General features: G+C 31.8%; 1 protein-coding gene across 1 annotated transcript in view; it reads right to left on the minus strand.

The window, feature by feature from the left end:
• The window catches only part of LOC129222933 (unconventional myosin-X-like), a 259802-nt gene that overhangs the window by 23016 nt on the left and 220125 nt on the right, over window positions 1-16661 (minus strand). Inside the window, exons 25-32 of the mRNA XM_054857494.1 lie at window positions 16352-16510; window positions 16122-16192; window positions 14203-14392; window positions 13528-13625; window positions 13274-13364; window positions 12586-12706; window positions 10697-10974; window positions 6283-6416 (exon numbers count right to left, since the gene is read on the minus strand). Coding sequence (XP_054713469.1) covers window positions 6283-6416; window positions 10697-10974; window positions 12586-12706; window positions 13274-13364; window positions 13528-13625; window positions 14203-14392; window positions 16122-16192; window positions 16352-16510 — 1142 coding nt within the window. The remainder of the gene's footprint in view (window positions 1-6282; window positions 6417-10696; window positions 10975-12585; window positions 12707-13273; window positions 13365-13527; window positions 13626-14202; window positions 14393-16121; window positions 16193-16351; window positions 16511-16661) is intronic.

Genomic DNA, 16661 nt, shown 5'->3' on the forward strand with positions numbered 1-16661 from the left:
CTATTTTCATTTCATGGCAGTAGCTATTTTTAACAATAGTTTAAGTAGATCCGTTTACACCAATGCATGATTCAAATAAAAATTAAAGGTTACCCCCCCCCCCCCCAGCTACAATCACCAATCCTTCAACTATTATTCTAGGAAACAGTATTACCACTATTTCCTAGAATTATAATTTTCATACTAAAGATTCTTAAAATTTGACAGTTTTCTATGTTCCTCAGCTTAGAGTCAACAAAAGTTCTGAAATCGATTCAATTGTTCAATTAGGATGAAGGCAAAAAAAAAAAAAAAAAAACCTTGATAATAAGGCAATCTGAACTAATGAATCCATTCAGCTTACTTTTAAAAATAGGAAAAGCACTTTAAATATTCAATATTTTAAAAAGATTTATTAATATGTTATAATGTTTACGTAAGATGTCATTTTGTTTTACGCTATGCTAAAACATAAGGTTAACATCATCATTTAAATTTTTAGTGTAAAATAATGTGTTGAACAATTACTTTTCTTTACTATAACATATTTGTCATGGTTTATGAGAAAAAGTGCAAATTTTTATTTTGTTTTGAACAGCTAATTTTGGAGTAAAAGCAATGTTGAAAGAGTTCGAAAACCTGTTACACACACAGAAAGAGGGATGTATGTAGTTTTGCCAGTTGGAATTAAGATTGTATATTGCAGCCCTGTTAAATTTAGAGCCACACATTCTAAAAATGCATACTTAATTTATAAAAATAAATGCAACTGATTTTAATCAATGATTTTGTTAAAAAAAAATCGCTTGATTAAAATCAACTGATTTAAATTAATGATTTTCAAAAAAATCACTTGGTTTAAATCATGATTTAAATCAACGAACCCTGAGTACATCCATTACAAATAATGGCAATTGCTGCTGTAATGATATGGTTGTTATGGACAATTTAAGATTATATTTACAGCGTATACCATTATTATGGTTACCATATTTCATTTATAATGGTATAAATCTCAATCATCAAAATATAACCAAATGCTTTAAAAAATATATCCTGTTGTGAAACATAAGTTTTTTTTTTTTTTTTTTGAATCAATGTTAAACATTCCTTTTTCATAAATATATTTATTTGAACATGTTACATTTTACTTGAAAATATTTCATAGAAATAGAGAAGCAGTCTGCACCTTTCATACCATGGGGGAGTGATGCTCTAATAATAGGATAGTTGAATTTCCATATTAAAAGAAATGTACAAGTGAATTTTTTTTTTAATGCAAGTAGTTAAAACTTGATTTTTTTTTTTTTTTTGGTAACACTTGCTTTTTTTTTTTTTTTTTTTTTTTGAAAAATGCCATGATAGGGTCCTAACAAACGCATACACCCCTCCACAATCTATTTCTCCCAGTTTTATGACCTTGGAATTTCCTACCTTCATTACAAAAGTATATTTTTCAAAATTTACATTTGACTTATTTAATATTTTCGTCTTGTATATCTCTGACAATCGAAGAGAAACCAAATCTCTCATAGATACTTTTTGTTATTATTTTATGTAGTATCAAGTGTTGTCTTTTATAGGAAAATATGCTGCAAATACACACTAAATCTATATTGGTTTTGTTTGAGGTAGGAATGACTGCTGCTTATGCTTAATAAAAAAAAATTGTGTGTGTGGAAGGGGGGGGGGGAGGAGTGTAAATTTCAAACTTATATCTTTGCTCCCCTGTAGGGAGAGCTTCCCCACCGTCGGGCATTACCTAGAACCACCCTTAGTTTTGTATATATTTTTCCGAACCATATAGAAAATTATAAAACTAGCATGAGTAAAATTATATAAAATTCCAGCGATGAGTAATTAAATTAAAAAGTGTGGCAATGCGGCATAGGAACCTCTTTCTACCTAGTCAGAGAAAAGTACCAAACCTATACCTTAAGTTAAAAAAAAATAAGTATAATTTATATATCACACTAAAACAAGACTAATTCCAAATCCGAAATACTTTATTATTCCATTACATTGCAGAAGATGTAAAGGAGGGGGGAGGCGGGGGTCCAAATACAGCTCGTGTTTAGTGCTTTTGAAAGTCACAATTGGGGCCCGCCTGGCACACAACTGTTCCTTTAGAAACGAAGACTACATCCATTGTCATTCTTATCTTATCCGTACCTATTATAATTCAATACTTGATCCACGCAGGTCAATCAATCATCGTGAGAGAAAGAGCGAAATACCTGAATGGCAAAAAAAATGCATTGCTCTATTTAGGACTAATGTTGGTTTTTGCATTGTATTTTATTGTTGATGAGTGGACTCGCAAGCTTGAGTTACAAATGTCATTCCAGTCTAAAGCATCAAGTGTTTTGAAGGGTCCTTCTCATAGAGGTTTTCCTTGAGGGGGTGTCAACAGTGAGAAATCAAGCCTTCGTTGTGATGTTTTTACATCCCTATGTGATTTATCAGGAAGGATTAAGAGAAAACAGATGAGAAAGTAATTGAAGTGGTAACAGAAAAAGTTTTGTACTATTGATTGGTTTCCTTGTGGAAAGGAGTACTATTTTTAGTTTAGGATTTTCAATCTGTTTCCTTTCTATTGTACAATACATGCTTAGCATTTTTATCCTTTGGAGTTATGCAGAATCGAGATCAGTTAAAGGTGAAAACCATAACAATTTGTAAATTTCATAGTCAAAAGTAAAATGTGGCACTTCTAATAAAGCTTTAATTTTTCTTCCTAAATGGGTTACTGGCACAACTACTGTACAATTTAAACTGAAGCAGTATAGGTTAAAAAAGCTTCAATGTAATTAGTATATTCGTACATAAAGAGTTTTTCCGTAAAATGATGATGCCTGTCCTGAATTGCTTAATCGTGCTCACATGTATCCCAGGACCCTTCCCTCCCCTCATTGCGGCACATGTGAACAATTGAAGACATTTTGATTTTTGAAAACCGTATATAATGGTGAATTTTTTAAAAATCTCAAAACATTCCATGACCCCCCCCCCCCAAAAAAAAACTATTCAATCATGGGAGTATTTTTGCATGGAGAAATTGATAATATTTTTTTAAATATAAACAAATGAAATAAAAAGAAAAGAGGATCACGAATTGACTATTTTGTTACGAACAAATACAGTGCCGGCAAAAGAAAAAACTTTATATTTAGTTGGCAATTCAAAACTTTACAGTCAAACTTCTTCTTATAATTTACTTGGCATGCTCCATTGTTATTTGGTCAAATACCGAATATTCCTCTAGATTGTGGCCGAATATTTGGTATTCGGCCAATTCACAAGGGAGCATTCCAAGTAAAATCACAAGAAAAAATTTATGTAAAATTTTTAATTGCTAACCAAATGTAAAGATTTTTTTTGCCAGCACTGTACAAACTATGTAGAATCTATTTTTATATTTTTGTGAAAGTATCTCTTTTACCCACAGAGATATAAACATTTCTTTCAAAATTGCGAATTTCATTTTAGAGTTTTCGGCTCATAGCACGCAGAGTTTTCCGTCAACCGTTACTAAACTTTCAGAATATTTGACAGCATACAAGAGAAATATAATAATAAAATTTTAAAATAAAATATTGAAAATTTGTTGAAATATGAACGTTTAAACATTTGAGTTGTCACTGCGCATGCGTGAAAGACATCAATTTATAACCTTAGTAATCCAAAGCCCAGATAGATTCTGCACCTCGTGATAAAATTCTAGCTCGATATCTTAAAAATTCAAAAAGTTATCAGCGACGTAATGAGCCGAATTTCAATAATTCTTTGATAGGCGACGACTCGTGAGGGATCGACTCGTGAGGGATCGTTCGCAAATAAAGGTTTTAATTGCCAACTAAATGTAATTTTTTTTTTTTGGCACTGTATTATGTAGTTTTGTTTAGTTTGCTTTTTAGTTACATTAAAATTTAAGTCACAATACGTGCGTAAAAGTGAAGTTTCGACTAAGACGAACAAAAATTTCTAATCTCTTCACTGAAAACATTTGTAACTGAATACCAGTAAACAGTGGTGGCTCGTGGGAGGGGCCAGAGGGGTCTTGGGCCCCCTCACTTTTTTCAGGCAATAATTTATAACATTGATTTATTTAAATTTTTTTTGTGCGAAAGTGCTTTAAATAAAAAAGAAATAAAAAAAGGATTGTACCGTATTTTAATGCGTATAAATGCGGGAAGGGGGGGTGCGAGTGCGCCCATTATATGGCCCCCTCACTTTTTCAAGGCACGCCACTGCCAGTAAATATTACAATCATTAAGTATATCAGTGCTGTATGTACGGTGTGGATTTTCAGGGTTCAAATCACCTCCGAAAAATTTCAAGCCATTCTGAAAAATGCTTCATATTGCTTTTTTTTTTTGCTAAAAAATTTGTTATTACTATATATTTCATTCATTTATTTATTTTCGCACTTCACTTAAAAAAAATACACAATTGTTATTGAAAGAGTGTGAAAACTCACGACTTTATCTTCAGTATTTATTATTTATAATGTAATTATTGCGAACATTCTTTTTTACGAAACGATACAGCGAAGCAAATTTTCCTCCAAATTTTAGATACTTGACTCACGCAGACAAAAAGATTAAAATTCTTTAAATTTGAAAGTGCATTTCTATTATTTAATGTATCTTCTTCCTAAAAGAAATATGGCTTCAAGAGTCATCACTTCAAATGCACGTATATCAGTACACACATCTAATCTATTCTTTTGAGTTTTTATAAAGACATTGAATAGTTTATCAGAAAAGAAGTATAGTGAACAAATTGGATTTCTTTCCTTCATTTACGGGATACGTCATTTTTTACATTAGTATGTTAATGTCCTTAAGGCAGCATCTCTCCTTTAAATAACCTATTGTAGCAAAAATCAATAAATAAACAAATTAAATCAAACTTCATTGACCATATAAATTCAACGAGAAATAGGTTACGTAAAATCCTACCCGAAATAAATGCCTGATTACAGTCCTAAAATAAGTATTAGAAGTACGTATCGGAATTAGGAAAAAAATCCCTACAACTTTAACTATAAAATCTTAGATTAGAAGAAATTTTCACGAAATTATTATTTTGAAAAAAATGCATAATAGTGGAACTACTCAATGACTTTTTGGAATTTCTTTTCTAACTCCCAACCCCTTCCTATCTGCCGTGTTTTACATCAAATATTTATCGACTTATTATCGTCTGTAACGTTTATATTTCTTTGTGTTAATTTAATATTGTCAGCGTTATCTAGTTTCTCTCACTCTCTTGTTAGTAATTGTAACAACAAAATAAATTAGATGGAATAGTGGAAATATTTTTATGGAATGTGAAAAGATGTATTTCTCGCCCATTGTTGGCAAAAATTAAATATTTCATATTTTAAAGTAAATAATGTGATTGCTTAATTTTGTTTTAACCATACAAAATTTTTCCCAGAAAAAAAAATGCGAAAATTGACCAATATATTATTCAATTATCCGGGGAAATTATTCGATTTAGTGGGAATTCTTTACATTGCATCTATGGAGAAATATTTGATCCAGAAAAGCTTTATTCGAAAATTAATGTAGTTTCTGAACGGAAAAACATACTGTAATTTATAAAAATATGGTTCAACAAAAAAATTATTATTATTGTTAATACTTTTCAAAATTGGCAATCTTTTCTGATGTAAAATAATTTATTTTGGAGAAAATTTAAGAATTCTAAAAGACCTTTTCTTCATTGCAAGAAAATACAGCTATAGATACAACTTCCACAACTCCACATGGTTCAAATGAAGCGTAGAAGGGAAAGGAATGTGGGCGGAACGGAAACTTCACTTGTCATGATTCAAAAGGGATTATCTCCTTTATACTCAACCTTGTTTCGTCTTGTTTGGAGGAAGGCATTCCACAGGTGAAAGTATGTGGCCAACAGAATGGCATTGTGAACTGGGAAGCCCTGTGCTAAAAAAAGCATTTTTTGGAAATTCCTCCTTTCGTGGGCGGGTTAAAGAACACATTGTAAGAAAAAGGCTGCCTTTTCAATTCATGTTCTAAAGATCTAAATGTGTGATCATTACAAAAAATAATAAATCATTTGTTTAGTGTTTAGTTTTCATTCACTCACAAAGTTATAAATGCTTACATAAAACAAAGTTTTTAAAAACTTAACTGAATATAACTTGTATTCACAATGCATCATAATTTAATTTTGATGCAAAACCTAAGCAACTATTTTATTTGCAGTACATAAACAGATAGCAAAATTTTGCACTGAAAAAAAAAAATAACTTTGTGAAAAATAAAATACCTCCTAATTGTACTCCTAAACAGTCCAATATTTTCTTCTTGTGGTTTGCGCACCAGGCCAACATCAACTAAAGCCCTCCTGCAGTTTATTACATCGTGATAAAGTTTCTGCCGATCTTCAAATGTAAGTTTTACCTAAATTTTTAGAAAAATTTAAAGGCTAAATTGTAAAGTCATACACTTTTGGGAAACATTATAAGACTTATTCATAATATATAAGAAATTGTGAAAAAAACATAGAATTTTAAAATTATACAATAAGGTCAACTGTGGGGTGATACAAAAGCAACCTCATAAGCAGGGTGAACTACATAGTTGAAAAAAGTAAAATCAATTAATTTTAGACCCAGCTACATGTTGTGTTGGGCACAGTGTTTAAACAAGTTAAAATCAGGACAGGGCTTACACCAATTAGACCAACTGTTGTTTCATAATGTAAATTTTCAACTTAAAAAAAATTCTAGGGGAAGCTAACTTTCTCTAGATTCACCTTCTAGATTACCTTTTTCCCCTGATTTTCATTTGTCAACCTTTAACTACTTTCTCCATAAAAATAATGGAAATTGACGAGTCTTGATTTAACATTTACAAAAATGTATTGATCTCAAAATCAAATTCATGTAAGGTAACTATTTTTTTCTTGTTGCATTTAAATTTGACTCTTATATAACATCATGCAACCAGCAAGGCATGGGATTGGGGCAGGGGGGGGGGGTAGTGTCCTAGAATTTTTAATTTTAAACCATTTTCAACTCTAGTTTTTTAAATAGATATACACTGCAAGGCCTACTATAAACAAACTACTCCATTCAAGATAAAGTTCTGTGAGCACTATTGCATATATACAGTGTCTCCCAAAAGTTTTCGTACACCTACAACTTTCAGCGAAATTGGCCCCTATCCATTAGTTAGAATTAATATTTCGGAATAGGAATTTAATTATAAGATCTATGATCAATTTTCAACAAAACTACATAAAAAGTTTTTAAAAAATATTAAAACTGTGATAATGCATATCACATTTTTTTACCCATTTATTTTTTTCCCATGTTTTCGGTCATTTTAATCGTTCCCCCCCCCCCCCCCATTTTGTTGTTTTTTTTATTTTCTTGTGCATTCCACGTTTTCCCCGCGTTCCCCTTTAAATTTCGTGCACTTTATGATATCAAATATATGACTTATTCATTTTTCCCATTGTCTAGCTTTTTGACAATTTTTCAGTCGTTGATCCGATTTTTTTCATCTTCTTGTCGGCCATTAAAATGGTGTAGCGTCCCCTTCCCTTCTTTGTTTGGGCGTCAAACGCACTCATTGGTTCCAGCGCATCGCCGCGTACCCTAATCTGATCGCTCATTCGCCGATTCATTTTTTCCACCCCACTTCACTCTGCTTGCTGCTCCCAGTTCGATCAGTCATGCTTTTCGCTGCTCCGTTTCTCTCCAATGATGGCGAAAATGAAGGAATTGTGCACGACGTCCGTTGACAACTGTGGCTCTCCGCCAGGTGTTTGAAGACCTCAAAATGAGGTGAAAATTCTTTTATTTTTATTTCTAAATGTATTTAACCAAGATAGTTAAGCTTCACTGCAACTAGTGATGGTTGCATAGGAAATGCATCACCTGCGTGAATGATGGCGTCCGATGGGGGCACGCAGAATGTACTGGAATCGAGCCCTTCATTAACGACCTTTTTTGATGATCTACATAGCTGGTGGTGATGATACGGAGCCGCAATTACCCCGATCCATTTTTAATTGTGTGATGATCTCAACATTGTCACCATGGAGATTACCAACTTGTGTGCCATTTTTTTCAACATGGCGTGGCCTGCAACTGACATCCTTGATTATGATGCATCCCTGAATTACACCCCACCATCTTCAAAGTGAACTGCACGTCCTGCCCCCATTTTAATTTGACAGTTTCACCACCATCCGAATGAACTCCCCTTTTTCCGATCTTTAACGAACTTTGCAAGCTCCAGCTCCACGTTTTTTTTTTTTTGAACTCTTTTAAGTATGTGTTCCGCACATTTGCGTTTTTTTATCAAGTGAATAATGTTTTTTTCTGGTGATCACCATGCAAAAAGTCCTGTCATCTTGTCTGCTCTGCAGTTTAACATGAAATAAAGAACGTACGGTAATCAATGTGCTTTTCCTATCGTCTACATACACGCAACACGGGGTAAGTCTTTTAAATTTTGTTCTTTGGCATTCAAGGCAGTCGTTGATCTGAGGTTTTGTGCAGCTGCGATGCTTCCACTTCCACGGCCCAGAATTGTTATCTTTTTGGTTTTTGAATAACTCTTCAAAATTAAATGCGCACATCATGACAAAAACTTCATTTTTTAAAAATAAAAAACCAAAAAGTGCCGGAAATTTTATCTCGCAAAAGTCTTCGTGCACTTTACAAAATGTCTATATATTATTGAATAATCTAACTTTTTATTAAGTTATTATTTAGTAGAATATCATGCAGTATCAACAACACCTTTTAAATGCCTGGGAATGAATTTCATTCTCTTTTCTTTCTTTTTTTTTTTTTTTTTTGCGTAATTTCTGAGTAAGTGTTCAACCACACTTTGAGTCTTACTGTTTCTAGCTCTATTTTACAAATACAAATACAAAAGTGACGACCAGCAACAGGTTCTGGGCCCAGCTAGACTGGTCCTAGTCAATTTACAATCCCCAGTGAAGATCAATGGCCCTCTTAAAACTGTCTACTCCTTTGCTCATTACCACCTCTTCCGGTAAGCTGTTCCAAGGTTCCACTACCCTGCTAAAATAATAATTTTTCCTAATATCCATGTTAGCCTGAGATTTAAATAGCTTAAAACAATGACCCCTTGTCCTGTTTTTAGTGCTAAACTTTAGCCCCGTAACATCTTTCGTTTTAATAAATTTAAACAGCTGAATCATGTCCCCTCGGTCTCTTCTTTGCTCAAGACTGTACGTTTTTAGCCTTCTAAGCCTGGAATCATAATCTAAGTGGGAAAGTCCACTTATTAGCCTTGTAGCCCGCCTTTGAACCCTTTCCAATACATTAATGTCTTTCTTAAGATAAGGAGACCAAAACTGAACAGCATACTCCAAATGGGGGATATACGTCAATTCATTTCAAAGGTGTATTTTCGTAATCTAGCCACCAGATATCTCTAAATATGTTGCATTAAGTTCAAATCTGGAGATTGAGGGGATATTTTCAAAACTTTAGGACAATTTTCAAGGCACTAGACGCAAACGTTGAAAACCGTCTGCTTCTTACCGTTATCTTGATAAAAAACAAAGTTGTTTCCAATAACCAAATTTTTGGCTAAGAGTTCAAAATTGGGTTTTAAAATACTTAAAGGAATGGCATGATTCATTATTTCATCAAAAAATTCCAAACAACCAAGTCCTGATTCTGATATACACCCTCACACTATAACACCTCCACCGTCCTGATTAACTGATCCAACTAAGTTCTTAAGATTAAGTTCCAAATTTTTTATTCTGCTTACAATTATACAACAATTTAACCAAAAATGTTGAATTCATTTTATCTGTAAGTAAGACGTAATTGTAAAACGTTTTGAACATATTTATCATTGATTTTGCGCCGAAAAGCATAAGCTTTCTGTTTTTCGCACGACCAAGAAAATTTCTGCAGGAAGAGGTCCCATTAATTCCAGCTAATCAGAGAACTTAGTGAACAATTTTAGGTGAAAATTAAATGTAAAATTTTTCATTCAACTCTGCAGAAACATTTGCAGCACTCAAATCTGTATTTTTCATAATTGTTTTAACTTTAAATCTCCGATCACGCTTTGTTAACTTTCCCAGTTGACCTTTTCTTGCCTTATTTTCGGTTCGATTCTTTCATTTAAAGCTTTTATCTAGCACTTTACTATGGAATGGTATAAATCATCTAATTTTGAGACATTTTAAACCAATTTACCGCTACCGTGAGGAAAAAAATCAAATTTCGAATGGTGCTTGTTGTTTTTTGCGAATACCAGCCATTTTAAAGTAATAATCACAATATTAAGGAATAAATAACCAAAAAAATAAAGCCAAATGACTTTTAAGGGTCAACACAATGCAAAAATATTAAATATATGGTATATGATAATTTTAATCATGAATTTATTCCAAAATATTTGAGTGTACGATGACTTTTGTGGCGCGTTATGTCTCTGTCTCTTCGTTTTTTGACCCATTTCAAAAAGAAGATCAGTCAATATTTTGGAAAAACTACTGGGTTGTATTTAGAATGACATAGGAATGATGTGAAAAAGTACTGGACTTCATATTCGAATTCAGTTTTGCGTTATTTTGGTTTTACTAAAAAATTTCAAAGTGTAAGAACACTTTTGGGAGCCACTGTATATAACATTGACGCAACTATTCCATTATAAAATTATTTAAAAATACTTACCCTCCATCCTAATTCATACGTTGGCCTCAACCAATTTGCATGAGCTGGAGAATAGCTGGCGATGAGATTGGCAACTTCATTCTTTTGACTAGTTTCAAAAATAAAGCACTTGTGAGCATCAGGGAGAGTTTTCAATAAGTTGATAGTGACAAGGTCATCGCTAGGATCAACCATTACGGACTCCACGTCACAGTATCGATATGCATTTAAAATGCCTTTGTCTAACAAATTCACCATCAAAATGCCTTCCGCACTGACACCAAGATACAGCTTGTGACCTAATATTTAAAAGGGAAAATTTAAACATTAAGGTGAAAAAATTCATTTACAGCTAAAAAGTACAAGTAATAAAACAACCAAATCTGTTTCAAACCTCTACACAGAAAGGCAACTAAAACATTGATGACCATTAAAGTTCAGGTCAGAGTATACTCAGGGTACGATTTACCTATAAAGCTTTAAGCCCCCGCTTTGTTGGGGGCCCTAACTACGAAAAAATTGCATGATTCGTTCCTAAAAAATTAAAAGTACTTGAAAAAAAAATTCATTTTCAGGACTCAGGGGTCACCTCAAAAATTTGGAAAATGCACCTTGTATTTTAAAATTTCTAACGAATGTGAGGAGGAGGTGAGGAAGCCAAAATGTGCCAAATTCACCTCCTTGCTATATCCTGTATAAAAAATTCTGCTCTGTGTGTTTCTGAAACATATTGTTTGCGACATTTTTTAATGAGTCACATGTCTCCTAACTATTTTTTCCCAAATTCAGTATTTTGGAAGTTCTTCTGTTATTGCTTGCTTTATCTTACTTCAACTGTATACTCTGTTTAGCACAAGATAAAAGAAAATAGTACACTATCTACCTCTATTCTTTTCCATTTTCTGCATCACTTGTAATGAAATAAAATTGTTGTAACAAAAAATCTAGTTTTTTTTTTCTTTTTTTAATTTCAAATTAGAGTTTTTTACAAAGTTAGAACAATTTGGGGTAAAACTATACAATCAAGTATTAAAATGTTATGAGACTGGAAAGGGCAAATGAAGTGCTTTAATCAATTTTAACAGTTAGAGTTCTTAAAATTAATTATGTACATTTTTGAAACTAACTTGAAAAGTATGTCAATTTTATTTGTTAATAAGTGTATGAATTGTTTGAATGGCCAGGATTTTTTTCTCACGTCACCCATTTCTCTACACCATTTCTTTTAAAGCAGTTTTCTCTATTGATCATTGGACAATTGATGCAGTGCTGTGTTTTTCGGGGGGGGGGGGGATAAACAAAAATCAACTGTAACAAAAAAAGATGTGAGCAAATGACAATTCGTTACATTTTTTCCTTCATCTGTTGATTAATGTCAACGATTTGCCAAACCAAAACAATTTTTAGTTTGTATTACCTTAATTTCTAAAAGAGTGTATTAACTTTCTAAAAAAATTTTGTTTGCCAATTTTTATCCTGATACTGCTCCAATTATCCTTTATAAGGCCTCATAATGAAGTCTTATACCTTTATTTTTTAAATTTCTCACAGGGGAGAAACCCCTGGACCCTCTAGAATTGAAGATATTTTATGCCACATTTAAAGGGCAGACCTTGATTCACTCTCGATACCCCACTCCCCCTGCTCTCCAGAGAACCATCCAAAAAACAAAAGAAAGCAGGCAGCATTTTAAAAAAGAAAAGAAACAGCATGGTTTTATGTACCAGACAGAAAGACATGCATACACAAAGTGAAAAAGAAAAAAAATGTTTTTATCCTTAAACTTGTCTGTTTTGCACTATCACATGCAGTTCTTACATCGAGCACTTTATAACAAAACACAGCAAAAAGCAACGTTGCACACAGTATAAAACGTTTGCAGTACATATAACAAAGTGTATGATACATACCATAGGAGAGATAGCCTTTGTAAGTAACTGGAAAGAGTGTTGTACCATATAAAGGATATTGCATCACAACAGACAAGTACCAGACTTTTGCAACAAGTTCAGATTTACCACTTCCATAAATCTATAAAAAAAATGTATAAAATGAGAAAAAATTAACTTATTCATAAGACTTCATTTAAAACTGAAATTTGTTTTTTAAAAAAGTTTAAAAGGTTTCTAAATCAAAAAGTTTTTTTTTTTCTGCAAGTTTGATTTAATCACTGATGAGGGCATATATACGTCAATAATTTTAAAACTGATAGCTTTTCCTACCCAAAATACAGTAACATCAGGTTTTTAGTAATTACAAGCTGAAAAAAAAAATGTTGGTTACAAAAAAAGTGATTGAAAACAGCAATTTTAAAACAAAATGCAGAATCATTTCTTTCCAAACACAGGCAAATTGTAAAAAATAATTTACAATTTAAACATAACTTTTATGGATGCAAAATGTTCATAAAATACGAAACCGCGAAAGAAAATCTACTAGTTTTAAGTAACTACTATCTTCACTAACTAGAAAATAGGGGAGTAAAAGACAATGATTAAACTTAATGGATAAAAAAATGTTTTTTTATCATGCATTTCAAATGATAAAGCGAGTTGAAAATACTCAGAAAAAAAAGTTTAAATAAAATGGTATAGGAACCTTATGAGCTTCAGACAAATCTGGTATCCAATCCATATCTCTTCGTGCTTTTCGTATCCTATTGCACAGGAAATTGCCAACTTCAGCATACCTCATGAAAGAAATATTCACTAATTAGTAATTCTTTGAATTGAACAAACAAAAGGCAGGTTGAATTAGCTTAGTTGGACAATAGAATAATGCAACACACTCTAATTGCAATAAGTTTCTTTGGCACAAAAATTTACAAAAATGACAATTATTATACAAAGTACCTCTCAACTTTTGCTTCTTGAGGCTCTCCCAATAAAACTTGAGCTTGTAAGCCAGCAAGCTGAAGAGCAACTCTTTCGTTGATTGGATATTCATCAGCCTTCAAAATAAAAATGCAGTGTATAAAACTTTCAAGTATGTGATAAAAAATAAAACATACACCCGAACCTGTTTTTATGCAGTATTTAGGGACCCCATAAAGAAAATTACACAAAAAAAATTGTTCAAAACTTCACGAGTAGCTATAAAAAGCTGATTTTGCAATACAGTTTTATAAAAAAAAGATGCTCAGCATAAAAAAAAGGCTCACATAGAAAATAACCCAAAAACTTACGAAATAACTAGGAATTGCTTCTTTAAGCAAGATCAAAATTAACCAAGTGATGTTCATTTTGCCAAATAGTCGGACAAATTTCCTGAATAAGGAAATTTTTGGGAGGTCACAGTGACTTCCTGTTAAGGTACCCACGTCGGCACTTGAAGATACTACCTCGCACTTGTTTTATAAATAATTTCGTAAATTGAGTCCCAATCTGATTGAAATTTTCATGTACTGCACAAAAAAATTCGCACAAAAAAAGCCAGCAAAAAACAGGTTTGAGTGTACTTTAAAACTATAATGTTTAAAAAGAAATCAAAATTAAAAATTTCAAGGCAACTTTTGGTAGCTAATTTACCTTTACGATACCATGGACAGCTTGTGCGAATAACAAATTCACTTCCACAGGATCTTGAGGAATTTCCCTTGGATTTCGGAAAAGCCTTTTTCTGAATAAAAATCGACACTCTCCTCCACCCAAGGCAAGAGTAGGACCTCGCCGAGACAATGTGTTGTATTTACTAAAAGTAGCTGAACTTCTTCGACAGCTTTAACAAAAAAGAAAAAAAAATCTAAGAAACATTTCCAACTGCAACATAAAAGCACCAAAGAGAATACAGCGAGATCCTACGTTAATGAATATGTACAAGAAATAAAAGCTTGCTCAGTCTCTACACAATAAAGCTCTACAGAAGCAACAGTGATTTAAATTTTTCTTTGTTAGCTTTGTTAATTGATTATTTCAGCAGTATGGTTTACAAAAATATAAATCAAAAGCAAAGGGGGTGAGGAGCTCAACTTCTGATCACAAATTAATGAAGGAATCAATGGCAAATCATGTAGAAGTTGTTCTTATATGACCTGCAGATACATTTGAAGTTATTGACATTTTGAAATGATCTGACGTGATACTTTAAACAAGAAATATCAAGGCATTAAATTGATCCATAATGAATTACTTTTATATAATTTAAATGGAAGTACCTACTTCAAATGCATTCAAGGAAAAGAAAATTTAGAAAAAAATTATGCTAGGTATGATGAAAAATTCATAAACATAACACAGTGAAACCTGTATATAACGATACTTTCTATAACAATAACTTGTCTATAACAATATTTTTTTGGCCCCAGCAAAATGTCAGCATGAATAATCAAACTGTCTATAATGATAACCTGTCTATTACGATATTTTTTTTAGGTCCCAACAGTATCGTTGTAGACAGGTTTTACAGTATATAATGCTTTTTTTTAAAAAATGATTTTTTTTTTTTTTGTTGATACAAGTACATGCTGAAATATTATTTGGAGATCATATAAGTAATATTTTGTTCCTTAAAAAAAGTTCAATTACTTTTTTTTTAATTATATTTTATTTAAGGCAACATTCCTGTCTTTTCATGCTTTGTTTTGTTTATTTTGGGCATTTCAAATTATTTATACTAAGCAATGCATAACGTAAGCAATAAATAAAATACATTCTTCATTAACTAGGCTTTTATCAAAATTATTTTATTATTTTTTACTTAAAAATGCATTGGTTCAACATAGGATATATATAAATGATTTAGACAGACAGCTTTTGCACAAATACAGAAGTGACATCCAGGGACCAGAAAGGTTGATTTTTGCCAATTTTACTGAAGTAGTAATCGTTCCAAATTTTCAAATTAGCCTGGATCTGCCTTGCATACAAAAAAATAGCCAATCATCTACTCTTTAAGGGTTGTTCCCAAACTTTTAAGAACTGTGACACCCTTTAAAGATTTTAAACTTTCTCAATTGCACCCTAGTCATCAATCTCTGATATATACATGATTTTGTGGGGAAAATCAAAGTATTAAGTAACAGTGTTTTCACTCCTTGTTTGCTCATTAAATTAAACCTTTCAAGGCTCTTAATATAGAGGAATAGAGTCACAATATTTTGTTATTTTTAAATCAAAACAAAATATCTGAAACCGGATGAGATTTTGATGAGTAACAACTATACTTTTTTGCATCATTAACAAAAAATATTTGATATGGTCTTAATGGCTGGTCATTTCTGGTGACTCTGATAAAGTTGTTCATAGGCTTAGTGATGCTGGTGATGTTCATATAAAAATTTGAATGATTTCTGAACATTCTTAAATTCTTGAATTATTATTTCTGAAAAACTTTGCATTTATGAAAGATTGATTTCAATAATCAACCATTTTGATAAAGGATAATGCTAGAATATAGGCAATAAGTTATGATAAACATAGTTCAAATAATTATATCAAACTATACTTACAATTCCCAGTTAGTTATGATATCTGACAAATATTCATAGCCTTTTATTACATGCTCATATTCAGGTGTACTCTAAAACACACACAAAAAAAAAATGTCTACATAAAGAAAATTCAAGTTTAAAAACAATTATAGCAAAAGTTGAATACAACATGAAGCATCATAAATACAATTTGAAGGAAGAAAATTACATTTTCTTTTTCAAATATATATATTGAGAAAAGTAAATACCTCATATAAAGCCCAGCCATCAAGGCTTCTTAAACCAGTCTTTATAGCTAGTTGTTGCATAGCATCCATTGCAGTATCGGATGGTTGAACATCAATGGCTTTTGTTCGTCCATCCATAAAGTAGAATCGACAAACTAAATTACCTAAATTTCTAACAGCCTACACAAAAAATATAATTAGATGGAATTATAAAATAGGAAAGCAGAATCCAAATAAAATATTTGCACTTTAGTATATGTAACATAGACTGCACTTTTTTTAAAAATTGTATTCATAGAAATTCCATTTGAAAAATTATGGCAAAATTCTG

The sequence above is a fragment of the Uloborus diversus genome, chromosome 5 (assembly GCF_026930045.1).
Source record: "Uloborus diversus isolate 005 chromosome 5, Udiv.v.3.1, whole genome shotgun sequence".
Lineage (NCBI taxonomy): Eukaryota > Metazoa > Arthropoda > Arachnida > Araneae > Uloboridae > Uloborus > Uloborus diversus.